The sequence below is a fragment of the Parambassis ranga genome, chromosome 8 (assembly GCF_900634625.1).
Source record: "Parambassis ranga chromosome 8, fParRan2.1, whole genome shotgun sequence".
Classification (NCBI taxonomy): Eukaryota; Metazoa; Chordata; class Actinopteri; family Ambassidae; genus Parambassis; species Parambassis ranga.
This window is the reverse complement of record NC_041029.1, coordinates 2,507,523-2,533,259: the sequence shown is the minus strand read 5'-3', so window position 1 is coordinate 2,533,259 and position 25,737 is coordinate 2,507,523. Positions and strand designations below refer to the sequence as shown.

Sequence of the window (25,737 nt, the reverse complement as noted above, 5' to 3'; positions counted from 1 at the left end):
TCTCACTCTCTCTCCATTGGCAGGTGTGTTCTCAGTGTGATGCCAGGTTTTGCTGTGCCACACTGTGCGATGCCAAGTCCATCAGCAGGAGGGCAACAGCCTTCATTCATGCTCTGCTGCTCAGACAGGGTCTCTGTCTTTCCCTTCCTCTCCATCTTTCTAAGTATTTATCCGTCCTTCCACTGTGAATCTCTCGACGTTCCTTCTCTTTTATGCCCAGTCTTTCTTTGTGTTGCTGCCGTTGTCACTTTAGTGTGTCACTGCATACGTGAGTTGTGTCATTAAATCGATGGCGGTTTGTAAGCTGCTCTCAGTGGGAATTGGTGCAGCCCGATGAGGCCACTGTAACTATTGATCCTGGAATTACAGCCGAGTGCATTCATGTGTGTGTATAGTCTGAGGTAAAGTGGACATATTCCACTGCTGTATATGTCAGCAGTATGGAGCCTGCTATTGACTGAAGGAGGTCAGGAAGGTTCAACCGAAGAAGATGAGGGTGAGCATAAAGGAAGAGAAGAAGAAAGGCTTAGTGGCCTTATATTACTCATAAAAGTGACATTTTCTATCATTTCTGTTTATGGGGCTTTCTGGTGATGAAGGAAGTTTAGGATTGGGATGAAGGTTGATCCCTGGATTAGATTATAAAAAGCATTGAACATCAAACATTCGCAGTATTTATAAAACAACACAGACCTCGGACACGTAGGTGTAAGTCCGTTGCAGGGTCAGGACCTGTGCCCACCCCTCCAACCTTCTTATGAGATGAAACTGGGTCATGCCTTCCTTCTGGCCTTCAGTGTAACTGCGTGTCATGCGCGGGGGACGAAATTATGTACCGAATGTGACGTTTATTTAAGGGAGTGCATTCTGAGGTTAGGATAGACAGGTGGAACACTGGCTGTAAGGTCTGGGGTAGGAAACAGGGCTGTGTTTTGGCATTAGTTAACAGGTAAAGTCCTGTCGGCCATTTTTAAGCTTAGATCTGGCCCAGGATTATCTCACACAGTGAGGGTTTGGATATTGTTGCCTACATCATGATGCTGCTAACATAAAAATGGGCCCATCACTGGTTCAGTGTCAACACATTATTCCTATTGCCTTAATCGAAACATGGATATTAATAATAGAATTATAGATGACATACTTGTTATCAGAAAATGAGAAAAAAGGAGTAAATGTGCAGCTGGAGAAGGGCTGACAGTGATATGAGTAAACACTGTGCTGCAGGTCGACTGACCCTCAGTGTGTGTGTTCAGTAATGACCCTGCAGATGGAGAGGCTCTATTTTTGTCTAGCTCAGGCCCAGACCTTAGTATGAGCATCCACACCCTGCCCTCATTTACTCCACAGCCATGTCAGAACAAACACACACACACACACACACACACCGTCAAGCTAACAGCGAGGGTTTTCTTCCATGTTTGTTGTCCTCTCTCAGGTTTTTTTTTTTACCAAATTGTTGCTTTGAATCTGATTTTTTTTACACAGAAATGTATTCAGCTGAGTTTTGTAGGAAACTGGTCATGTTAAAGAGAATGGCGCCCTGTGAACCAATCACATGTGCCCCTCTCACTCTCTGCTCTCCAGTGTTCTGACCTGGTTTGTATTTAGGATCATTTGATTCCTGGCCTTGTCTGAACCGTAGCCTGATTTTGGACTGTGTTTCTGGAGTTTGACACCTGGACTTCACTTGTTCTCTGAGTTTTCCCTGCTTTTGCAGCATCGCTCTAACCTCTTGATTCCATGAGGTGCGTTTGCGACACGCTGTTGCCACTTCAGGTTTTACTGAAACTAAACGTTAAACTTGTCTTTTGTATGTTATTTAGACAATGACTTTCTCATCTTTATTGCATATTGTAGGGAAGGCTTAGCCCCACTAGCCCATTTATACCAGCCGTCACTGCTCATGACCCCGCCCGTCTCACCACACCTGTCAGCACGCCTCTGCTTTAGCTTCAGGCAGTGTCCACGGGTTCACTGCTAGGTTATATCTTCACACACATACACACACGCTGCATGTATAGGTCTGTATCGATCCAGTCAGGCAGGGTCATCAGTTAATGGACTGCATGTGGCTGCAGTAAGACTGGAAAAAATGGTTAAAAGAGACAGTGAGTGTGAAAAGAAGTTGAAGTGTGAGGAGACTCCCTGCACTTGCAGGATCATTTGCATTTCTATTCACATGCTTGCCTGCATTTATCCCGCAGGCACGGCTGAGTACTTCCATGGATTCACTTGAATAAATGCTCTATAACATCCCTCCCTTCTTATGCTGAAATTTTTTATGACACTCCTCAAGTTAGCAGTGAAAAGGGATGAAAATCAATCTGCAAATCTATTTCTGTATTTAGAATCAAGCTGATTTCCTCCTCTTGTTCGTCCTCCAGCTCCTCGGGTATGACCCTGCCAGCTCCATACTACCGCCCGGAGGAAGACGACGAGCGCCCCTTCATCTGCTCCCTGCCGTCTGATAACGGGATCATGTCGTGTTCGGATGTGCCGGCGAGGCGCGAAGGAGGGCGCACCTGCTGCCTGGACAAAGAAGACGCCCTCCACAGGCAGGCTCTGGGTCTGAGTCCCGAGCCCCTGTCCAACGGCACTGGTCCAGGCGAGGCCGTGGGACTGTGCATCAACTGGAACCAATACTACACCCGCTGCCACACCGGGAACAGTAACCCCCACAAGGGTGCCATCAACTTCGACAACATCGTCTACGCCTGGATTGTCATTTTTCAGGTACATTGAATTCATACATGAACTCAGACGATGAGGAGACAGTGGCACAGCACAGCAAATTTGTCACCAATGTTCACTTAACCTTAACAATAAACTGATTAAACTTTGGTGCTCTGAGGTCCTTCTGACCCATAAATGAACTTGATGACCCAATAAATGCGTCCCAGTTCAGGGGCTCATCCCTTAACAGACATTTTCTATGAAGCCACAACACACCAACATACCGAGAGCTGTTATTGACAAAAAACCTTGAAAATGGATTTGGTGCAAACTTACTTAAGATTCATCCACTAAGTATGACAAAGATGACAACTTTTTCCTGCAGGTGATCACTCTGGAGGGCTGGGTGGAGATCATGTACTACGTGATGGACGCCCACTCTTTCTACAACTTCATCTACTTCATCTTACTCATCATTGTAAGTAAACGTTATAATCAAAAAGGCAAAAATCTTTCTCTAAACATTCCTGACCTCTGTGGTCTGTGCTATCAATACATGGAATTGAAATTAAAATCAATCACTGCATAAAGGTCTACAATCAATGTCTGTAGGGGGTGGATGTTAAATTTGTGGCATAAGAAAAGAAAAGAAGTAAGAAAAGAAGAGGAGGATGGAGAGATGAAGAGGAAAGCAGCAACATCAGCGTTTTGCACAGAGTGCCAGATGGCAGCACGGTGAAGGTTGTTTAATTCACGTACCATTGACTGCAGCATTCAGTCCGTCTGTGCAGCAGCAGACGTGCAATAGAGTCCCAGATGTTGCACTTTCACACCAGCAGGTGAACATTCAAAGAGACGGACGTCATGATTTATGAAATACAACAACAAAAACCAGTATGATGGAGTCTCTGGTTTGTGATGCTGCAGATGAAACTCAGAGGAACGATGGAAAAAAGCAGACCGATGACATGTTTCTTGGGTTCGATAATAAAGTGAAAACATGCTAATGCTTACATGTTGTTACATGTTGACTCTGATAATTCCCCTTTTACACAACTGCCACATGTTGACCAGGAAGAGACACACCAATGCTAATCTGTGTTAGCTTTTTTTGACATTTGTTTTTAAAACATGAGTATCTTCCGTGCCTCTGTCTGGAAACTCTGACACTAACCCTGGGATGTGGGCTGGTTTGTAATCATTCTCTCAGCATTAGCGGACCACGTTGACCTAGTTTAGCTCTTATGTTTCTGCTGTCACAGGGGGCGGACATTCATCATCATGCACATCTCAACCAGAAAGCCCTGCAATGTGGGTGGGTTCAGAGTCAGAGTAAACTGTCAACCACCCCAAGTTGGGTAAGCTTAGCAATTAGCCTAGCCATGCATATTCTGCTGTGACCAATGATTCACACACACACAGAGCTCCCTTTGTGGTACAAATGATGATTCATAATGCATCTGTGCAGTATGATTGATTGACTCAAATACCCCACCTCTTGTCAGCTTCCTTGCACTCTCTTTGGCAGCTTGTGGTCCTGAGGGAAGCCTCCACAGTGTCTGGAGCCCCTGTGGTGCCATCAGGTCACCTTCACTCCTCCCAGTCATCTCCTTTGTAGCCCTCTTCACTCATCGTCTTTTGTCTGTGGTGCCGTTATTAAGTTGCAATATGTTGAACTTTAAAGTTTGTTAATTGATCCAGCGAGTGTGTGTGTGCAGGGATTCAAAGAGACCTCCACAGAGTCCGCTGATGTGTGAAGACTGAAACCCAAGTGGCTGAATTGGTGTCACATTGAACAGCAAAAATTATGATTAGGAAGTTGCTGGAGTGTGTGTGCATCACAAAAGGCGGCTTTTGTCTGAATGTGTGTGTGTGTTTGCATGCATAATGCAGTGATGATCTGAATGATATTGGCCTGCCCTCTCTGATTATGCATGAAGCTGTCGACTGATCAGAAACACAGCACCCGCACACACACATATAAACACACACACACATAAACACACACTCAGATGCAGGCCTGGAGGGAAATCAAAGCCTACCGCACCTGCAGACCTGCTTTGACCCAGAGGCCACAGATGGCCATCTCTCCTCCTCCACATGCACGCCTCTCATTTCATTTCCTCCCGGCTTCCCCCATCTCTCTCTCTCTCTCTCTCTTTCCTTCCCCTCTCCCTGTGGATGAAAGGTTTGGGGTTTATGACGTGAATGTTTCGGCCTCATGTGTCAAACACAAAGAGAGACACATGTTTAGATTTGTAATGCTGCCGTCTCCAGCATGCAGCAGTCTGGTGTCTGAGTTGTTCAGCATTAGCTGGTATTGATCTAATCATTGTTCTGTAACCTGCTTGATAAAAGCCATTTCAGCAGGCCTGTAGTGATTCCCATTACTGCCAACATTCACAGCGCACCCCAGCACAGAGCACGAGAGACGCCGTGAAGTTAGTTCAACTCGGAGAATAAAGAGATAGCCAGACACTAGAACTGTGCTTTGGGCATGTGTTGACTCTGTCTGTCTGCTCCAGTCAGCCTCGGTTTTGGTGGGAAGCCAGTCCTCGGAGACCTTTAGCATGTGCTAACAATTCTACAGGGGGATTGGCACACATTATTAGAATCAGCAAGTGTGTGAGCCTGATGCAGAAACAAGTGTGTGTTTACCAGTGGAACATCACGGTTCTTTACATATTTCATGTTTCTTAAATGAGCAGCATCTGCTTTAGCCGCCGGCTGATTATTCAGAGGAGGAACTGTAGGCTACTTTTTTTGTGTTTCAGCTTTGTGGTTATGTTAGTTAAACCTTGATTTATTCAGCTGGTCTTTACCCCTCTTTTTAGATAGCACAGTTTATTCTTTGGGCTACATTTTAGCTTATAATTCCAGCAGCAGCTTCGCGCTGGTTGATCAGGCTCTGGCTGTTACTGGAGGATTCCACTAGAGGGCACAAGAGAGCTTACATAATTAGTGATTTTGACTAGCATATTTGTCCCTATGCACACATGGGACTATAAGAGCTAAAGAAAATAGGCGAGGTGAGTCAGTTCCTGTAGATCTTAGGCTTTACTGTGCTCCATCTTTACGGTGTTTCCGTAGCTATGTGGTAGCCAGGAAAATGGTGGAGAAGCTTGTTGCAGATGGGAGATGTAATGGTTTTTACATCGTCTGCCTTTTTTTCCCCCCCAGATCGGTTCCTTCTTCATGATCAATCTGTGCCTCGTGGTTATCGCCACCCAGTTCTCAGAGACCAAACAGCGGGAACACCAACTGATGCAGGAGCAGAGGGCGCAGTGCCTGTCCTCCTCCACCCTGGCCAGCATGGCTGAACCTGGAGATTGTTACGAGGAGATCTTCCAGCTGGTCTGCCACGTCCTCCGCAAGGCCAAGAGGAGGTCGGCAGCTCTCTACTACACGCTGAGGGGCAAACCCCCGCCGGCTGGTGGAGGCAGGGGTAACAGGCGCGGTGGAGGGAACGCAAACGGAGAGCGGCATCATCACAGACACCTGAGATGTGAGCGGGACATCAGAATATGTCGTCTTTATGTAACATTTTGCCACAGCTGCAGATAATGTTTCATACCATCTGCTCTGTAACACTGTTTTCCTGTCACTGTATCTCTTCAGCACACCACTGTCCACACCAAAGCAAGCCGGATGGTGGTTCTCAGCCACAAGCCAACTCCATCAGCCTGTCTGTCCCTCAGAGTCCAGAGGACTGCCCGATATGCGCATTATCCCTAAAGGAGGGGGTGAGAGACTCCGCTAATGGCGAGGAAAACGAGGAGGACGCCGTGACGGAGACGGGCAAAGAGGAGAATCACTTAGAAGAGAGGGGGGATGGAGAGAAGAAGAGGAGGAGGAAGACGTGTTTTGGACATTGTAAGGACCTGTGGAAAACAATGAGGAGGAAACTTTGGGGGATTGTGGAGAGCAAGTACTTCAGCAGGGGCATCATGATCGCCATTCTCATCAACACCATCAGTATGGGCATCGAGCATCACAACCAGGTAAGAGGGTCTGATAGAAGATACATTTTGACATCTGTTGACTTCCTGTTGCTGCTTAATCCTGACAGAAAGCTAATATCTAGAAAACAAAGAACTGTTTTTGTTCAATAAACAGTCCACACATTCTTAGTTACCCTGTAAAAAGACATGAAATGTACAGTTAAAACAAGCTACTGTTTGGTGAAGGACACAAGCCCATGCAGAGTACAATGCAGTTATGTATAAAACTTAAAAAATTTAGTTTTAGTGGAGGAAGTAGAAACTGAGCTGATGTAAACACAGCTGCCACCACGGCGAGCCTTATCGCACAGAGCTGCACGTCTGTCAGCACCAAACCAGCCGATCCAGCTGGACGGAGGTGTCCACAACTCTGTCTCTGAGCCATGTCTCTTTGAGGACAAAGACACAGCAGTCTCTGAACTCCCACCGCCAAGCCCAGATAGGAGACATTTATTCAGGGAGGAGACATTAGAGCGAAGGATGGAGCGGCCAGCCGAGCACAGACCTCCTCTTCCTCACACAGAGACATCGGGCAGCGTGGAGGACTAGAAGCCTGGTCCCTGCAGCGAGCAACAGGCTGCTGCTGGAGGATAGGAGTACAGGTCACTGCTCCCTGGTTAGCATGCTAACTTCAGTAGAGTTGTTTGTGAGAAGATCTGCTGTCATGTCTTTACTTTCTGTTGATAATTTTGGTTCATTTTTTTATTGCATGGCCATTAAATAGCTGTAAATGCATTCATATTTATCGATGCTTGTCTTTTACTTAGCTGTGAGCCAGAAGCAGAAAGCTGATGCAAACACAGCAGCCTCCATCATGACCTTATGCAGCACAGTGCTGCGTTTCTGCCAGCACCAAACGAGGCGATGGTCTCATTTATACGGTCAGGAAACATTGTGCAGAGCTCAGGATGGACTTTTGGCCGAGCACAGACCCCTGCCTGGTCTCTTCCAGAGCTTCTGCTTACTCGCACGTTGCTAACTCCTCTTCATATTTATTGGCGTCTGTCTTTCATTTAAAACATCTCCATCATTTATTTTGTGAGCGGCAAGCCCACAGAGAGCTACTTTGGAAGGCTGCCTCTAATTCTTTACACTGACATACTGTGGTGTCAGTGCAGTGTGTTATCATCGCTCACACCAGCAAATCAGCAGAGAGGAATATCCTAATGGCAGATGACATTCAGAGGGATGAGTGTGGGAGTGGAGCACAGTTTTCCTGACAGAGGTGTAAACATTTAGCCTAGCGGTAGACCAAACCGGGGCTGGCTTTTAACATTGGCCCGGCTCCTTGGAGGCAGACGAGGCAGGTGTCTGACAGCGAGAGTGGGAGAAGCCTGCCAAGAATATGAACACATGCGCGCACAACAACACAATACACACACGGCCGTTTTTGGCACAAAAACAAAATATCTTTAAACAGAAACACAAGCTGTTACATAAGACTGCTCCTCTCTCTCTCCTGCTAATTTTACTTCCACCACAAATCCCTCTGCGCACCTTCGCTTTGTTCCTCGCTGTCTTCCTTCCTCCCATCCTTCCTGCCTCACCCCAACTGTCTCATCTACTCTGACTCCTTTTTTTTTACCTCCCTCTGTCTCCCCACTTCTCCCTTTTCTCATCCACCCACTCACTCTTTGACAGAGCAGTTGCTTTCTCTCATCTCTGAAGACTCTAAAAATAAATGAGTGTTGTTGGGGGGAGAGGAGGAGGAGGGGGGAAAGGGAGTAGGGGGGAGTGTGAGGCAGACGCCGGTTACACAGCAGTTTTCAGTTCAATTCCCCGTGTGATTCTGTGTGTGTGTGCATTTCCAAAGCGATGCTCATTTGCATGCACACACTCGCTTTGTTTGTCTCGTCTCTTTTGGGCCTTTCTGCCTCACACAGGAAGCATCGATATCAGTGTGGGTCCAGAGCAATGATCGGGAGTGTGGTACCAGCTGAAAAATGCATCCTGTTCCCTATATGTTACATAAAAACAGTAAAGGAGGATGTGAATGGTGATTAGAGAGTGAACGCTTATGGGGCAAGAAGAAGGAGAGCAAGGAGAGGGTTGCTGGTGTTCTGTTTGAGTTAAACTGTGGTGTCAAAGGCTGTGATGGTTCTGTCAATAGCAATAAATATCATATCCTGTGTTTGCACTACAGGACTAGAGAGAGGGTTCTAGACAGATGCAAGGTCAAGGTCAGAGTGACTGCTGGCAGAAACTTGTTTAATTTCTGCATTTATACTGCTGCACATCCTGTGGTTTCATTAGCACATCTTGATTGAGATGGATTAGATCTGGGAGACAGCTGGCTCTGAGCCAGAGCTGGGTGTCTGAGCCATGGATCTTGTCTTTGGTCTTCTGACTGGTCTTCCAAAACGGACGATTTGTCCACCATGTCTGTAAGATGGACCGCCCCCCACCACTTTTCTCAGACAGTTCTGACATGTGAGAGAGTAGAACTCATTTTACTTCAGTCCGTAAACTTATCAATCTCCTTATTGATCTCCAGAGATGTCTAATTGGAGACCATGTCGGTTCTTTCTCTGTTATCACTCCTTGTTTTCTCTCTCTTACACTTCCAAACAAACCCTCTGCTTCCTCCTCTGCTCCTCCAGCGGAGCTCTTCCTCTCCCTGCTCTGATCGACAGGAGATATTGATTGGGAAGAGATGGGTCTGCTTGATAATGAGACTCAGAAGGAAAAAGAAAAAGGCGGGATGGAGACAGATTGGGAGAAAATGCGGATTAGAGGAAGGGGGAGGGCTGAAATGGAGAGTGTTTTCCTCTGACATGGTTTGCTAGCTTTGGCAGGGCTAGCTGGTTATTTCTCTGCTGAAATTCACGGGGGGTATCAGAGAGAGCATCTGATCCGTATCTTGCACAACGCACGCACACTCACACACAAAGAGAGGCCGCTGGTGCACGTACAAATGGAAATAAACCCAGAATTGACTGGAGAATCTGTGTGTGTGCCGTCACTCACATATGTATGCTTGTTCCAGATAAGTCACTCCTATTCAGCCGGTGTTTGACACCGTGCGCTCCTCACACTCACGCTCCCCGTCTCATTTCTTGTTTAGATTTGCTGATGTGAGTTTTCTTTCACAATTTAACATCAACAGCTCTGCTAGAAAACATTTTGTTTCCTGTTTCCCAGCCTCCATCCTCCCTGTAAAGGTGGAGCTTCATGTGTTTCCTTGCACAGCAGTTTTTTTATCTTTTGCAGCAGCTTCTGTAGTTTAATATGTGGTCATGCCTTTGTCTGAACCTCCTGTCCCCCTTCAGCCCGATGAGTTGACCAATGTCCTGGAGATCTGTAACATCGTCTTCACCAGCATGTTCACCCTGGAGATGATCCTCAAACTGACAGCGTTTGGCTTTTTCGAGTACTTGAGGAACCCGTATAACATCTTTGACGGCATCATCGTCATCATCAGGTCTGTAATGTGGCAGATCTTTGAGTTTGGTATCTGTGTGTGTCAGAGAGAAGTCACTTTCTGTATATATACACGGTTCCTGTTTCAGTGTGTGTGAGATCATCGGCCAGGCGGATGGCGGTCTGTCCGTCCTGAGGACTTTCAGGCTGCTGAGAGTCATTAAGCTGGTGAGGTTCATGCCTGCTCTGCGGCGGCAGCTGGTGGTGCTGATGAAGACGATGGACAACGTGGCCACCTTCTGCATGCTGCTCATGCTCTTCATCTTCATCTTCAGGTATGTGCGTATGAATATGTGCATTACTGCAGGAGAGGAGGTGACAGAGGATCCAATGTTCCTCAAGGGTCGGTCTAGGACTGGCTGTTAGGTCAGCCTGACCTGCCGTCTAAATTCTTTGTTCTGTACAAAGAATCAGTCTAGTCTCTGTGGATTTTTTTGTGATTTTTTAGGGGGCAGTACCAACAGACACATAACCAATCTAAATGAATAGATTAGAAATGAAGCACGTGCAGGCAGAGCGACACCCAGACTAGTATCAACAAAAGACATCAAAAATGGCGTTCAGTGGAGTAACCGGTGAATGACTGGTGTTGGTTTTGCTATAAAAGCTTGGAACTTTGAGGTATTATCTGCAATTCTGCACACATTTTTGAACAAGGTAAACAGCAAGCCTGCATGCTTTTAGATGAACAGTTATGAGTGTTTCTACTGAGAAGAACTGCATGTGAAGGGGAGGGATTTCCAGACCCCTCTCACGGAGCTGTTAGTTAGTCCTGTTTCACCTTTAGGCTGGTTTAGATAAAGCAGAAGTTATCCACGTCACAACTCCACAGTATTTTACTCCTCCTGGCCACTGCAGTAAGCATCAGTCTGACATCAGTCTGAGGAGGATCCTAAGAGGTTTTTGCAGCAGTCTGTTACCATGGATCAGACTTGAGTCCACCACCTCCAACCAGAGACCAGAGAACGATCCAAACAGTGGAAACAGACAGAGTGAGACACTGGCTTCAACACAGCTGGGATCCAAGTGGACTGAGGGGACTGTATTTTGGAAATTATGTTTGGTCACGGGCCATACAGTGTAAATTTCCAGTGAATAAAGTTCCTACCCTAGTTTATGAATGGAATTATCTTTACTCTGTTAAACGTGTAGGTTTCCATTACATTTGACAGATCAGTCTTGACCCTATCATTTCACTCAGTCAGCTGTAAAATCTGAAGCGGGTGAATTATTCTAATCATTTTAAAATTACTCGCTCAATTACATGTGGGAGTTAAAGATGCTGCTTTTAAATATACATTTATATATAGATGTAAATGAAAACTAATCTCTCACTGTTTAAAATAAGGACATATCACTGTGTTTACACAGAGCAGCTTAGTGTTATCATCCTCTGGGCTGCTTGCATGCATATGTGTGCACATATGTGAGTGACCTCATGTGTGTGTTCGTTCCTGCCAACCTGCTTCTTCAGCAGGCCATAACAGATGGCGTCAGAGACACACACACAAAAAAAAAATAAACCCGTTCAGACCTGATGTTTTCTGGATTATTGTCTTTTTGTTCTGTATTTATTAATAGTTGTTGTAATATTTGTCATATCTGCTGTGTTGCAGTATCCTGGGGATGCATATATTTGGCTGTAAGTTCAGTTTGAAGACGGAGGCAGGAGACACAGTACCTGACCGGAAGAACTTTGACTCCCTGCTTTGGGCCATCGTCACCGTCTTTCAGGTATACACACACACACACACACCTGTATGAAACACAAACATGTTTGCTGACGTGTGTGTGTGTGTGTAGATCCTGACTCAGGAGGACTGGAACATGGTGCTGTACAACGGCATGGCCTCCACCTCGCCCTGTGCGGCGCTCTACTTCGTGGCTCTGATGACTTTTGGAAACTATGTGCTCTTCAATTTGCTGGTCGCCATCTTGGTTGAGGGATTCCAAGCTGAGGTAAGATGCCTCGATTTAAAGGGACAAAATAATACTACGTGTTCTGTATGGATAAAGATTTAATATAAGAAAGAAATATTGGACTCCTTAGCTCACAGAATACCAGGTGGATTAGGGAGAAAATGTCTCTTAAACATAATAATGAAAGGAACAAAGATTGGCAGTTCCTTCTTAAATCAGCTTGTAATTGCTCATTATTTTCACTCTGGCCATTTATTGTCTCTCTCTGTCACAGGGTGATGCCAACCGCTCCTACTCAGACGATGACAGGTCTTCCTGTAATTTTGATGAGAATGATAGGCAGAAAGAGTCCCTGCACCTCTCAGGTATGACAGCTGCAGGATTTTACAGGATGTTACATCTTAATAGAAATCTTTCATGTTTCATACAGTTTCAGTTACGGAAGATGAGGATTCACTCATTTTTTGACCCAGCCCTCTAGTGGACATTGGACAAACTGCAGTTTTTGACACTTCTGCTTCATTGCTCATCCCGGAATATTGTCCTATGTTTCCTCCTGCCTCAACTATAACACCTCTGTTTTTTGTTGTTGTCCTGCAGACCCAAAGATCTGCACTCTGACCCCTAATGGGCACCTGGACTTGTCCCCGATGCCTGCCAGTCTCTTTCCTGGAGAGAGGTTGACCTTTGAGCTCGGCTCCAGGAAGAACAGCGTTATTTCTCTTGGTAGGGCGAACCTGGAGCAGCGGGCGGCGGTGAGTGGAGGAGGGTTGGACTCTCATCTCATTGATTTCAGTTTTGTGAGTGTTTGCTGATGTTTGGTTCGCTCTTCAGTATCCAGGTCGAGGTTACCACAACTGGGGCCGCCCGCTGCCCCCCCAGCCTCACGCCTTGTGGGCCCGCCGCTCCAGTTGGAACAACCTGGGTGGAGGCCGCCCCTGTTCCTCCTCCTCTCCTTCTGCCAGCCCGGCCTTCACTCCGACCTCTGCCAGGCCCTTCTATGGCTATGACCTCAGCGGTCTGGGAGGCGTGGTGGGAGGTAGCCTTCGCATCCGTGGCCCTCGCGCCTCCTCATCCCCACACCACCAGCACCTCTGCCGCATCCACCCCGATGAGGAGGAGTCTCTTCTTTCTCCACCTGATCCCCACTCCCTCCACCTTCCCCACCCTGTGCTCCCGGGCTACTTTGCCCCTAGAAGGGATCGCAGAGCTCTGTCGCTGGAGCTGCCCCACCCTCCACCACCGCCACTGCACCACCTGCCGCCGCCTGTCATGCTCCACGGTCACCCCAGGAAGAAGAGCTTTTCTGGAGGTGGCGACTTACGAGGAGTTCACCAAGACTGTAACGGGAAGACTCCACTGTCACAGCTCCTCCAGCTGCCCCCCAGACGGCAGACGGAGCCGGCAGGAGGAGCGAACCCGCAGAACCAGCTGATGGCCGACGTCTTCCCCCAGGTTAACACTCGCAGCAAGGACTGCGAGGACATAGATGACGACATCGATTACGTAGGTTTCAGTTCCGTACTCTCTCCCTCTGCAGTGTAGTTTGTGTAAAGCCTGCACTCCTGATCACCTGGGCCTCCTGGGAGCCCCGTTGTTTTCATTGTAAACAAGACTGTGTGCAAGAGAAACAAGGTTAATTAGAAAGGACTGTTTAGACAGCGGGGGGAGAGCGATACAGATGGAGGCGTTGGAAGACGCTCCAAGCTGTTGCTATATGAGTAAATAATTTAAATATGACTTTGTGTGTGTTGCAGAGCATATGTTTCCGCATCCAAAAGATGTTGGAGGCGTACAGACCCGACTGGTGTGAGACGAGAGAGGACTGGTCCATCTTCCTTTTCTCACCACGGAACAAGTGAGCCGCTAGTTTTCTTTATTTTACAAAGTTCAAATACCAACAAACACAACACAAAGCGACCTTCTGTGTGATACATAATGAGAAACAGCAGACTTTGAGCCTTTTCATCACATGTGTGGAGCAATATTATCAAACTTCATCCATTTTCACACGCCTCAGTTGGATAAATGATGCTCCTTTACAGCTGTAAGTCGCTTTAATGAGCAGCTTTATGTTTCTGCAGCTCCTGTGTGGAGTTTTCTTCTTAATGTTGGCAGAATCTGAGCACATCATGTTGGAGTCAGAGCTGTTGGATGTTCAGATGTAGAACAAGAAGTTACCTTTACTGAACTGAATGCTGTGCAGAGCAGAGATGGCTCAGTTCAGCACTCTGTGAGCAGACCGATCACCTTTCCTTGCATGTGCACATCAGGCTATGGTGTAGCGTACTGCATAGATTTGATGTAAACCATGTGCATGTATTATCATATGTAATGAGGAACATCTGAATAGCTCAGCCTGTCCTGAAAAAAAGGCGCAGCAGGAAGCATCTCAATAAAACAACATGGTTAGATCAGCTCCATCCATCGACAGGAAGGATGGCCTCCCAGACTCTACACCAATCAGCACCTTGAACAAAGGGATGCTTCCTAACCTCCTGTTGGAGGGCCGGGACCACAGGCGGCTCATTATGTTCTGCTGGTTTTAATAAAAAGCTGTTTAAATGTTCCAGAATAGTTTAAAATAAATCCCTCAGTCCGTGTTTATTCTGTTTCTCTTCATCCGTTCCAGCAAACGCTGCAGACGTTTAATTGCTTTTTGGCAGCACGCAGCTTCACATGCTAACTTCTGAGATGCATATTCAGTGTGCCTGTGTGCTCTCCCAGCAGAGCTCTGCACTCAGGAGTCTGCTGCCTCCCTCACCGTTGTTAATGTAATTTGTTTTGAATTAGGAGTGATGTAAACAGGAGCTGAATGAGGCTATTTACTGAGATGTGAGGAGATCCTCTGCTCCTCTGCTGTCCTCTGATTGGTCAGGACAGGCTTTGTAAATTGTGGTCTTTATATACTGAGAGGGTCTCTTTCAGCCTCTTCCTCTTACTCTCCTTATTTCTTCTCCTCTCATCTCTTCCTCTTGTTTCTCTTCTCCTTCATTACCTCTTCTCCTCTTCCTTCTGCTCTCCCCTCTTGTTTCTTCTGTTTTTTTCTCTCATCATCTCATCTTCTTCCTCATCATCACCATCTTTACATTTAATTTCTCCTTACTATTATCTTCTGCCTCTGTTCCTTTTATTGCTTGTGTTTTTTGCTCCTCCTCCTCTTCCTTCCCTTTTCCTCTCTTCCTCTCCTCTCCTTCACCTCCTTTCTCCCTTTCCTTCCTTTCTTTTTTTATGATTTCCTCTCCATTTTCCTTCTCGTTTCCTTGTGTCTTCCCTTTTCTTTCTCCTCTCTATTTTCTCTATTCTCTGTTTTCATTCTCGTTACCCCCTCCCCCGTCCTGCTTCTTCCTCTCATCTCCTCCTCCTCCTGCTCCAGGTTCAGACAGATATGTCAGTCCATCATCGCCCATAAGCTGTTTGACTACGTGGTGTTGGCCTTCATCTTCTCCAACTGCATCACTGTGGCTTTGGAGAGGCCCAAGATACTACAGGGCAGCCTGGTAAACCCATCTGTGTGCGTGTGCGTATGTGTGTGTGTTTATGAGTGTGTGTGTGTGTGGTAGCAGCAGCTGCAGATATTGTGTTTGTATTCTCTGAGGATGAGAATTCAATTTCATGATGTAGAAGGTGCAGTCAGTGAGGTTTTACTGCTCCTGATTGGCTCGTCTCTGCTTCCTTCCTCTCTGTCTGTCTGACTGTCTGTTCAGGAACGAGTCTTTCTGACCATCTCTAACTACATCTTTACTGCCATCTTTGTGGGCGAGATGACACTCAAGGTAACATTTTACTACTTGCCTCTATTTTCCCCCTGTTTAGTGTCTACACACTGTGTGTGTCTCCACAACCATTCACACACTTCACACTTGCTAGGTATTCTCAGTGAGCCTGATTCATTTACATTATCAATCACATACAGAAGGTTATCAGAAGGTTTCCAAGGCCTGAAAAATGGTGCTGTAACCAAACAGAGAAATGGAGCACCAAAAACTGCAGTTCCCCCTGTGTCCACTTGAGGGCTGGGGCCTAAACAGTCAAATCCATGAAACTTCAGTCTGTGACAGTGAAGTGGTTGGTCAGCCCGTATCAAGCTATGACCAAGATCTCTGTGCCAATTGCCCAAAATACTGCCAGGCTAAAATCCAGCACCCTCCTGTGGTTGTATCAGAACCGGCTCTAGACATTTTGGTGCCCTAGGTGAGATTATGGTCTGACGGTCCGACACCCAGAGGGCTAGTTACAGTTAGGTTATGAGAGTGATGAGATTGAATAAAGAAGACAATACCAAATCCCTCTCCTGATTTTCCTCCCTGCTTTACCAGCGTAGTCCACAACTGTCTCTCCGTGCTCAAACAGTATTTTATGTTTTTGCCTGAACATCCGCTGCCACTCGAGGCAACATCAGTCCTGCAGATTCCCATGGGAATTGCTCACCAAGCTCTGAGATTGTCCTCCTCCTTTCTAATTGCTGCATACAGACTGCTGCCACCTGCTGGCCCGTGGAGCACATGAAGCACCACCATCAGTAGTCATCGCTGTGGCTCAGCTCATATCCTCAAACCGTAATCGGACCTTTTTTAAAGGATACTCATCATCAGCTGGATGATCAACAGCTTGATCCTGCAGGCTGCATTCAGCCTGTTTTTAACAGCAACTCCATCACTTCCTGCCTGTCTGTCTCCCGCTGTGTCCCTTGGTTTGACTTTGTCTCACTGCTTCTTTTCTCAGCACCCATGTATGTTGTTTTAAAGAATACAGCAATTAAACAATGTCATTAATTAGCAGGTAGTCTGCTCTTATGGATGCGATCCATCTCTGAGCCCTCCCCCTCACACTCTGTCGCTCCGCTATATTAAGTGCTTCTTTTTTAAGTCTGTGTTTCCACTTCCTGAGAGTCGCTCTGTTCTGTGTCTCTGTCTCTGACAATTTTTTTTATTTTTCTCTCGCTCTCCGTCCCTCTCTCTACTGTCTCTCTATTCTCTGGTACAAGTGGACCATCAATTATGCACTCCCACAATCAATTATTAACCAATCGGAGCCCGTCAAGGAGCCGCAGACTTGTCAGCCCCCTGGCCAGGCCGTCTGAACCCTGTGTGTCTCTGTGCTGTGTGCTGGAGTTTGTTTGTGTGACATTAATCTCTCTATAGGACTCCTCTGTCTTCTGTTAGTGCTGCATGAGAGACGCAGCCGAATAAATGAACAACACAGCTTGGCCGAGGAATCGTTCCGCACAGCGTCACGCTGTTAAAGAAAGTATTTTTATAGTCTTTGGCATTTAATCGTTCTGTGCGTTTTTAACATTTTCCTGTACAGACCTGAGATGTTTGCCAGCCGCTGATCTTTCGGCCATCTTGATGTTTGCACACTGCCATCCCTCTGAGACAGACAAACAGCTCTGCAAACAGCTTCAAATGTCAGCTGCAGATTTTGTTTTTTGCAGAGATCGGCTTAGTGCAGCAGCTCAGACAGACACACAGAGACGAGAAAAGTCCGGTGTGTCCACTGCTGTGTGTGAATTTAAAGGGACCCCAAAAGTTAAATGTTTGGTTTATTTAGCTGTTAGTCAGCCAGTCAGGGTAAAGCAGTGCCTCTTGACAGTTTTAGTGGTATATTTGTTTAAAGTCTGATGTCTTATGAACACTGGCGTGGCATCAGAACACATGACTACACATTTTCCCTCCAAAATTCTCACATGGTTTCATCTCAGTAAATATATAAATCTGTTTTCACAGCAGTGGTGGAGTGTTTTTGAGCTTGTGGTTCCTCTGTGTCCTCCTCAGGTGGTCTCCATGGGTCTGTACATGGGTGAGCAGGCTTATCTGCGGAGCAGCTGGAACATCCTGGACGGCTTCCTGGTTTTCGTGTCTTTGATTGACATTGTTGTTTCAATGGCGGGAGGTGCCAAGATCCTGGGCGTGCTGAGAGTGCTGAGGCTGCTCCGGACGCTGCGTCCCCTCCGGTATATACACACCGAGCCCCTGCGGCCCACTCACGCAGCTCATCAGTGCAGATTTAATGTGATAAACGTGTGATTTGTTCTTTGCTCAGAGTGATCAGCAGAGCTCCAGGTCTGAAGCTGGTGGTGGAGACGCTCATCACCTCCCTCAAACCCATCGGCAACATCGTCCTCATCTGCTGTGCGTTCTTCATCATCTTTGGCATCCTTGGAGTGCAGGTACAGCTGATTCCACCTGACCGTTAATAACCCCATCTGTGCATCAATCACAGCTTTGTTTATTGTAAAGTTTCATTCTTCTCTCATGCTGGCAGCTTTTTAAAGGGAAGTTCTTCTACTGCTTTGGGCCCGACGTGAAAAACATCACCAACAAGTCAGACTGCCTGCAAGCCAACTACAAGTGGGTGCACCACAAATACAACTTCGACAACCTGGGACAGGTGAGTGTTTTTTTCTTCTTCTTCTTCTGCTAAATCAAGTTAAAGTTGTACCAGCGCATGATTCCCCCCTCCCTCTGTCGTCCAGGCTCTGATGTCCCTGTTTGTCCTCGCCTCTAAGGACGGCTGGGTCAACATCATGTATCACGGCCTGGATGCTGTGGCTGTGGACCAACAGGTATCCACTCGCTTACATCACAGAAAAACACACCCTCCAGAGAATCATCCTGTCTTCTTCCTGTTTTTGTTTTTCCTCTCCTTAGCCGGTAACTAACAACAACCCGTGGATGCTGCTGTACTTCATCTCCTTCCTCCTCATCGTCAGCTTCTTTGTGCTCAACATGTTCGTCGGCGTGGTGGTGGAGAACTTCCACAAGTGTCGGCAGCACCAGGAGGTGGAGGAGGCCAAGAGGCGCGAGGAGAAGCGTCAGCGGCGCATGGAGAAGAAGAGGAGGAGTAAGAGAGACAGAGAGGAGAGGAGGGGGGAGGGGAGAGGAGGGGGAGGAACAGAGATCTGAAACCACCACTGTGAGATACCTGCTGTGTTTCAGTGATGTGTTGTGTGTTACCAACAGAGGCACAGAAGCTGCCGTACTACGCCTCCTACGGCCAAGTTCGCCTGATGATCCACACACTGTGCACCAACCACTACCTGGACCTCATCATCACCTTCATCATCTGCATCAACGTCATCACCATGTCCTTAGAGCACTACAATCAGCCTCATGTAAGAACTGTGTGTGTCCGTCACTGTGAGCACGGCACACGTGTGGTGAGTAGCTGCACAAAGGAGCCATGATTGCAATGCTGATTTGACATGCTGTTAGCTGTTAGCTGTTAGTCGTCGGCCTATGTGCAACAAATGGAAGTTCGGGGGAGAAAAGTGATTAAAGCTAAGATAAGACGGCAGTTTGACCTTTAAGAAGCAGCCATCTTTGTCAAACTGACCGAGCATCAGATAAATATCACAGGTCCCGGCTGTGTTTGTCAGCTGTTGGTGCTGACATTTGGCAGCTCTGTTTATGAAAGGAGGACACAGTTTGAAACACTCAGGAAGCACAGTCAGGCTTAAAATGTGTGTGTGTCTGTGTCTGTGTGTGCGTGTGAATGGAGAATGCTCTGCTTTGGCCTCTGGCACATTTAATTTTTACTCTACAAACAATGGGATCAATTCCAGTTTGTCCCTGCTGATAAGTAACACACGCACACACACACACACACACACATACACTGTTGACTCTCTCTCCTTCCAGTCTTTGGATCTCGCCCTGAAGTACTGCAACTATTTCTTCACCTCCACGTTCGTGCTGGAATCTATTCTCAAACTCATCGCCTTCGGCTTCCGGCGCTTCTTCAAAGACAGGTACAGTGTGTGTGTGTGTGTACCTCCTCCTCTGTATATGTGTGTGTGTGAAAGAAAATACTGTATCTGAATAATGGTCAGTCAGCTTTTCTTGTTAGTGCATCTGCAGCTAAAAAATCTGAAAGCATCTCTCAGGGCTGTAGGCAGATGCTCTAATCTGTATAAAACACAATAAGCTTTGATGAAATTCCATCTTTTTCTTTGATCATTAGTAATGGAACGAGGACTAACGAGGATTATCAAACACGAGGAAATGTGCCGGCTTAATATGACACTTTGTGTGCATCATCAGTTCTATCAACAAACATCAGAAAGAAGCATGTTTCCTCTTTAGCATGTAGCTTCCTTTAATCACCCCATTTTCTTCTTAGAAGTTTGTTGCATTAAAGGACCAGTGTGTGGGATGTGGTGCCCACTAGTGGTGAGGTTGCAGATTGTAACCTTTGCCATTAGATGGCTGACCTTTTTTCAAAGAGGAGTCAGATTTCATACCGATTCAGAGGCTCCGTCTTTTGGAGGACAGAGAGGTGTGTTCTTTTGGTGGAAGATGTGCTGCTCCGGTTGCCTAGCAACATGCAGATGACTCTTCAAGTTTTTTTAAGTTTACCATGCCCGTCATGCAATGAATTCTGGGATATGTTGGGTTGCGAGGGATCCACCTGATGAAGAAGGATGCAGCTGCTATGTGACCAAAAGTAAATGGACACCATGTGCAGCATGAGCTACACGTGTTTGACTTTCACATTCTCTTTACTCTTGGTTTCCACACACACACACACACACAAGCTGATGTAGAGTGTGTTTGTGTGTAACCTGCTACTCCATTGACCCATTTCTAAAGCTGGACCGAGCATCTCTGCCCCTTCCAACATCCGCCCATAAATCACCTCATGCACAATGACTACCACGGCTGCTGCTGACGCTACATAAAAGAGACAAAGTGCCAGCTGATAGCGGTGAGATAAATCCTCCCCGTATCCGCCCATCTGCTTCTCATTCCATCACTCATCTGTCTGCAGTCTTTTTGGTCTCAGCGTCCTCTCCCTGTCCCTGTCTCCCCCTCTTGTCCACCTTCTCTTCAGTAATCCAGATAGGTCAATGACATTAAATTTCCCTCAGAAGAAATCAGGTCCAGGGAACTCTTTTATATCATAGGTCTCCCTGATGAAGGGTGGAGCAAAGAGGCTCACTAGCACCCCCCTTTAAATTTTCGCTGAAGTAGCCACACACACACACACATTTTTTGATGTCAGACCAGTGGCGCCTGTTGGTCTTTCAAACAGGTTGTTGTCCATTTACTTTTGGGTCTGTGTGTGTGTGTGAAAATATATAAAATATATACTGTTTATGTGTGGAACAGATGAGGAAACCTGCTGATTCCTGTGTGTGTGTGTGTGTACCTGTGGGCGGTGCCAGGTGGAACCAGCTCGACCTGGCCATCGTGCTCCTGTCAGTGATGGGCATCACTCTGGAAGAGATCGAGATCAGCGCTGCACTGCCCATCAACCCCACCATCATCCGGATCATGAGAGTGCTGAGGATCGCACGAGGTATACACACACACACACACACACACACACGATTGAATCTTACTCATGTGTTAATATGAAGCTCTTTAAACGTTTACAGGTCAGTTAGCTGTAGCAAAATTACAAACTGACCTTTCCACACTTTAATGTTCCACATTTAGTCTGTAATTGAACCAGAGAGTCTCGTTCTTTCTCCTTCCCTCCCTCCCTCTCTCTCTTCCACTCTCTTTCTCTCTCCATCTCTCTCTCTCCCTCCCTCCCTCTCAGTGCTAAAGCTGTTGAAGATGGCCACAGGAATGAGAGCCCTGTTGGATACGGTGGTCCAAGCCCTTCCTCAGGTATACACACACACACCATCTCCCCCCTCCTCATGCTTGCCTCACACACACACTCCACTCTCCCCCTAGAGGACGGAGATCTCAAACTTTTTATTACACTGTAAAGTAAAAACACAGCTCTTTGATGAGGACAAAAGTGAAAGGCTCATGACCTGACTGCTGTTGGTGAACAAAGGGCAGATTTTCTGACTGCAAAACACAAACAAAAAAAGAAAAGTGATGATGATGATGATGATGATTTGTGAAGCCTGCCTGCATCATGTTGCAATGATGAAAAGATGTGCGTGTATTATCCTGTGAAATAGTGGTCCATCAGGGTAGACTGCCCTGAAACAAACAAGGTGCAGCATGTATAGCAGCACTTACAATGACCAAAGAGAAGACAAAGTCAGACAGGTTAGGCACACACACACACACACACACACAGGTGCACACAGTCAGATCCGCTGACCATCAAAATTAAGTCTAAGCAAACAAAGGGAAACAGGTGTGTTGGTGAAAGGAGGGCAGGCAGAGGTGAGAGAACAGATTCCTCATCTTTCTCCTCTATTGATCCCGCTCTCATTAACACTGAGCCCTCTGCTCCGTCCCGAGGGCAGCAGGGGAGGTAATTAAAACTCAGGCTAATTAAACAGTTCCATGTCCCCCTCCCCTCCCCCTGTCTCTCTCCTTTTTTTGTGTGAGTGATCGTCTTACACACTTACAGGTGAGAGATTAAACCTCAGCTCATACCACAGTAAGTTTCACTGTGAAAATGGAACGGCGGGCTGTCAGCTTTGTGCTGGAGGTTCTGACATTTCAACGACGGAAGAAGGACAGCGCCGCTGAGTAAGCAGGAAATGTACTCATTGGTGTGTGTGCGTGAGTGGATTCTTTTTTTAAAATATTTGACTTTTTGGTAAAGTCTGCACAGGTGGAGTCTGCACAGACGGAGCGTAGTTTTGTCCAGCTGTGGACGTAACATGTCCTCACTCTGCAGCAGACTGGTGCTCTGATAGAAGACGTTGTGAAGGAGGACAGGCTGTGATAAGATTAGATTTGGCCCTGAGTGTGTACGGTGCGACATCATCATCATCATCAGCATTATGTCGTGTGAACAGAAGGCAGTGTCATGGTGGAACCGAGCCAAACACAGAAACATGAGCACGGCCCCAGAGGAGGCTCGGGTTTACAGAAGAAAGGGAAACAAAGCAGCAAGATGGCCGAGCTGCAGATATACAAACAAAGACATGACTGAAGGTTCAGTCAGCAAAAACCAGGGCTGTCAATCAATACTCCATTGACTTAGTGGCCCCACGATTAATCACAAATCAATCACTTTTCTTTAATCAGCTCTAAATGTGCCTTAAAGAGAGTATTCCAAAGTTTTAACACTCTGTGTGGACAAATGAATATTGAGCAGAATGACCTCAAAGGTACAAAAACTATCCTGAAATCACCTGCATCACTTCCTGTTTCCCAAACTGCAGGGCACCCTGAGGGTCATGATTACAGAACATGTGTGGATAAAGCATTTAGAAAATCCTCAGTAAATTTGTGTTGTGTTATTATGATGTGTGTGTGTGTGTCGCAGGTGGGTAACCTGGGTCTGCTCTTCATGCTGCTGTTTTTCATCTACGCCGCCTTAGGAGTAGAGCTGTTTGGAGAACTTGGTGAGTTCACACAACGTCCCGTCACAACACAAACAGCTAATTTATCCCGCAGACCACAGCTTAGCTGGAGAAAAAAACAAAAAAAACATGATTGATCCATCCATCACAGAGCACACACACAGAGAGAGAGAGAGAGAGAGAGAGAGAGCCATCTAGGTGAACGGTACACGTCATAAACAGGAAGTGAACGGGCTCTGGCCAAACTGAGCAAGACTCCACCCACCATCGTGCTCCAGCTCTGTCTGAAGCTAGCAAGCTAGCGTCTGTACTGTGCAGGGAATCAGTGACCCCATGTTTGATTGAAGTGCGGGATGAGTCAGATTACATTATTACTAAAAAACTAAGTCACAGTCAGTTCGTGGAGTGACGGTGGATTGAGGATGTTTTCCACACTTTACAACATATGTTCCTGTCTGTCCCAGTGGGTGAACTGTTCCAGGCTCTCATTACAGTAAGCTCAGTGTTGTGCACATGAAAGCAGCAGGACTTAAATAAACTTTTGTCTCTTTCTGTTCTTTTATTTCCATTTTTAAAGTGCAGCCTCCTGCAGTGATGCAACCATCAGGGAATCAGCCCACTCTCCTCCATTCTCTCACTAAGCACTGTCCCTAAAATATCCACATTGAAGTTGGGGGGAAAAAAAATACAATACATCCTCCAAACTGTCACATTTGGCTCGTGAGGCTGCCGCCAGTGGCAGCGCTGCCTGTGAGCTTAGCAGGGGGAGGATAAGAAGGCCATTCTACTGATAATCTTTGGATATAAGCTGACAAACAAAGTCACATTTCTATTGACTCCACAACAGGCAGCTTAGTGACACTGATGCTGGCTGTTTTGTGGATCATGTATTAAGACGTGTGGGCTTCTTTCTTTGCTAATATGTGACCTCCATCTTTGCACCTCCACCCCCCTCCATCCACCCGCCTCCCTCCTCTGACCTGCAGTTTGTAATGAAGACTACCCGTGTGAGGGTATGAGTCGTCACGCTACCTTTGAGAACTTTGGCATGGCCTTTCTCACCTTGTTTCAAGTCTCTACGGGCGACAACTGGAATGGCATCATGAAGGTACCAACCAATTTTCCTCTCATGTATGACTGTGAGACGGTGGTGGTTAAAAAATATGTTATTTGTAATAATTATAGGGAATGATCAGTAATTAATTTTTAAAAATAAATAAATTCAAACTTAAAATATTTTAATAATGTAAAATCATTATAAGATTTTGTGACCTTTATCTCTTCAGGCAGGTTATTTCAAAGTCTAGGGGCCTTTCTGACAAAAGCTACTGGCTTCTTCTTAACTAGCTATGCTAACGTTAGCTCGGTTAAACAGTCGTTTCATCTGTGTGCCTTCTTGTGGTGAAAAGGTGCAAATAAAGGTGCATATTGAATATTAACTGTACAGCATGTTCTCAGTGGGACAATAAAGCAGAGGGTAGGACTGTATGTAACTGTACAAAGAGCGTCTGTGGAATCATTCAGGTTCTGACCGGTGCTGTGCTGGCGGCCCCTTCGTCCGTACTTATATTCAGTGCAGTATTTAGATCAGCAGGAGGTGTTCCTTCTTGTTGTTTTTCCTGTGGACATTTGTTTTCCACTCTGGTTAACATGCGCACAGCAGAGCTCAGTCAGAGCAGAACCAGAAGTGACAAGTGTTTTCTGGAGGAAGTGCACAGAATCTCACCCAGGCTGTGACCACACATAACCATTTTAGCCCTCTGAGCTGAGGCTGCTCCTCGCTGCCTGATTTGGATTGACATTTAGACACTGTGCTCCTCCCTGCCTCCATTTTATTCCATTCACACGCACACACACACACGCGCGCGCGCACACACACACACACACACACACACACACGTTTGCTGTAATTTAATACATCAAAAACTGGTCAGTTCTTTTAACCCCCTCCTCTTCCTCTCTTATTACTCCCTCTCTACACTCTCCCTCATTATTTCCTCTCCTTCCAGTCCTCACTGCATGACTAATTACTTGCTCTGTGTCTCACTAAACCGAAGCCGGCGTCTCACAGCCCAGGTAGTGAGTTGATGGTTAAAGTGGCAGAGATTTACTCTGTGCTCCGTGTGTGTGGTTAATGGTCCACGGCTGCACGCTGCAGCCTGAAGGTGTGTAGAAGAGACTGTAGTAGATGTGGACTCAGGGGAAAATTGGAGTTTTTTTTTTTAATGTGTGTGTGTGCGATGAGGCAGACTCACTCCTGTTCCCATTAATAAGAAAATCAGTGATCCCAGTGCTGAGCAAGCACTGGAGAGGAACGCAGGAAGGATGGGATGCCATCTACCAGCAGCAGAGGTGGTATTGACCCACATTTAGCCCAGGAGATTGATGTTTGTTCACCCTGCAGCAGGATTTTGTGACAACTACAGACAATCAGCATCTATTCAGTATGTTTCTACTCATCGCCATGGTAAAATGGCGACTACATCATCT

At 46.5% G+C, this 25,737-nt stretch overlaps 1 protein-coding gene across 1 annotated transcript in view; it reads left to right on the top strand.

Annotated features, from left to right (window-relative positions):
• Window positions 1-25,737, top strand: part of LOC114439334 (voltage-dependent T-type calcium channel subunit alpha-1I-like) — a 111,021-nt gene that overhangs the window by 70,119 nt on the left and 15,165 nt on the right. Inside the window, exons 7-31 of the mRNA XM_028411191.1 lie at window positions 2,388-2,736; window positions 3,062-3,154; window positions 5,857-6,181; window positions 6,295-6,677; window positions 9,947-10,098; window positions 10,187-10,372; window positions 11,714-11,831; window positions 11,901-12,056; window positions 12,292-12,382; window positions 12,618-12,772; window positions 12,852-13,523; window positions 13,775-13,875; window positions 15,394-15,517; window positions 15,725-15,793; window positions 17,795-17,973; window positions 18,063-18,189; window positions 18,285-18,410; window positions 18,496-18,585; window positions 18,671-18,863; window positions 18,983-19,134; window positions 19,661-19,770; window positions 21,187-21,320; window positions 21,567-21,637; window positions 23,211-23,289; window positions 24,234-24,355. Coding sequence (XP_028266992.1) covers window positions 2,388-2,736; window positions 3,062-3,154; window positions 5,857-6,181; window positions 6,295-6,677; window positions 9,947-10,098; window positions 10,187-10,372; window positions 11,714-11,831; window positions 11,901-12,056; window positions 12,292-12,382; window positions 12,618-12,772; window positions 12,852-13,523; window positions 13,775-13,875; window positions 15,394-15,517; window positions 15,725-15,793; window positions 17,795-17,973; window positions 18,063-18,189; window positions 18,285-18,410; window positions 18,496-18,585; window positions 18,671-18,863; window positions 18,983-19,134; window positions 19,661-19,770; window positions 21,187-21,320; window positions 21,567-21,637; window positions 23,211-23,289; window positions 24,234-24,355 — 4,357 coding nt within the window. The remainder of the gene's footprint in view (window positions 1-2,387; window positions 2,737-3,061; window positions 3,155-5,856; window positions 6,182-6,294; window positions 6,678-9,946; window positions 10,099-10,186; window positions 10,373-11,713; window positions 11,832-11,900; window positions 12,057-12,291; window positions 12,383-12,617; window positions 12,773-12,851; window positions 13,524-13,774; window positions 13,876-15,393; window positions 15,518-15,724; window positions 15,794-17,794; window positions 17,974-18,062; window positions 18,190-18,284; window positions 18,411-18,495; window positions 18,586-18,670; window positions 18,864-18,982; window positions 19,135-19,660; window positions 19,771-21,186; window positions 21,321-21,566; window positions 21,638-23,210; window positions 23,290-24,233; window positions 24,356-25,737) is intronic.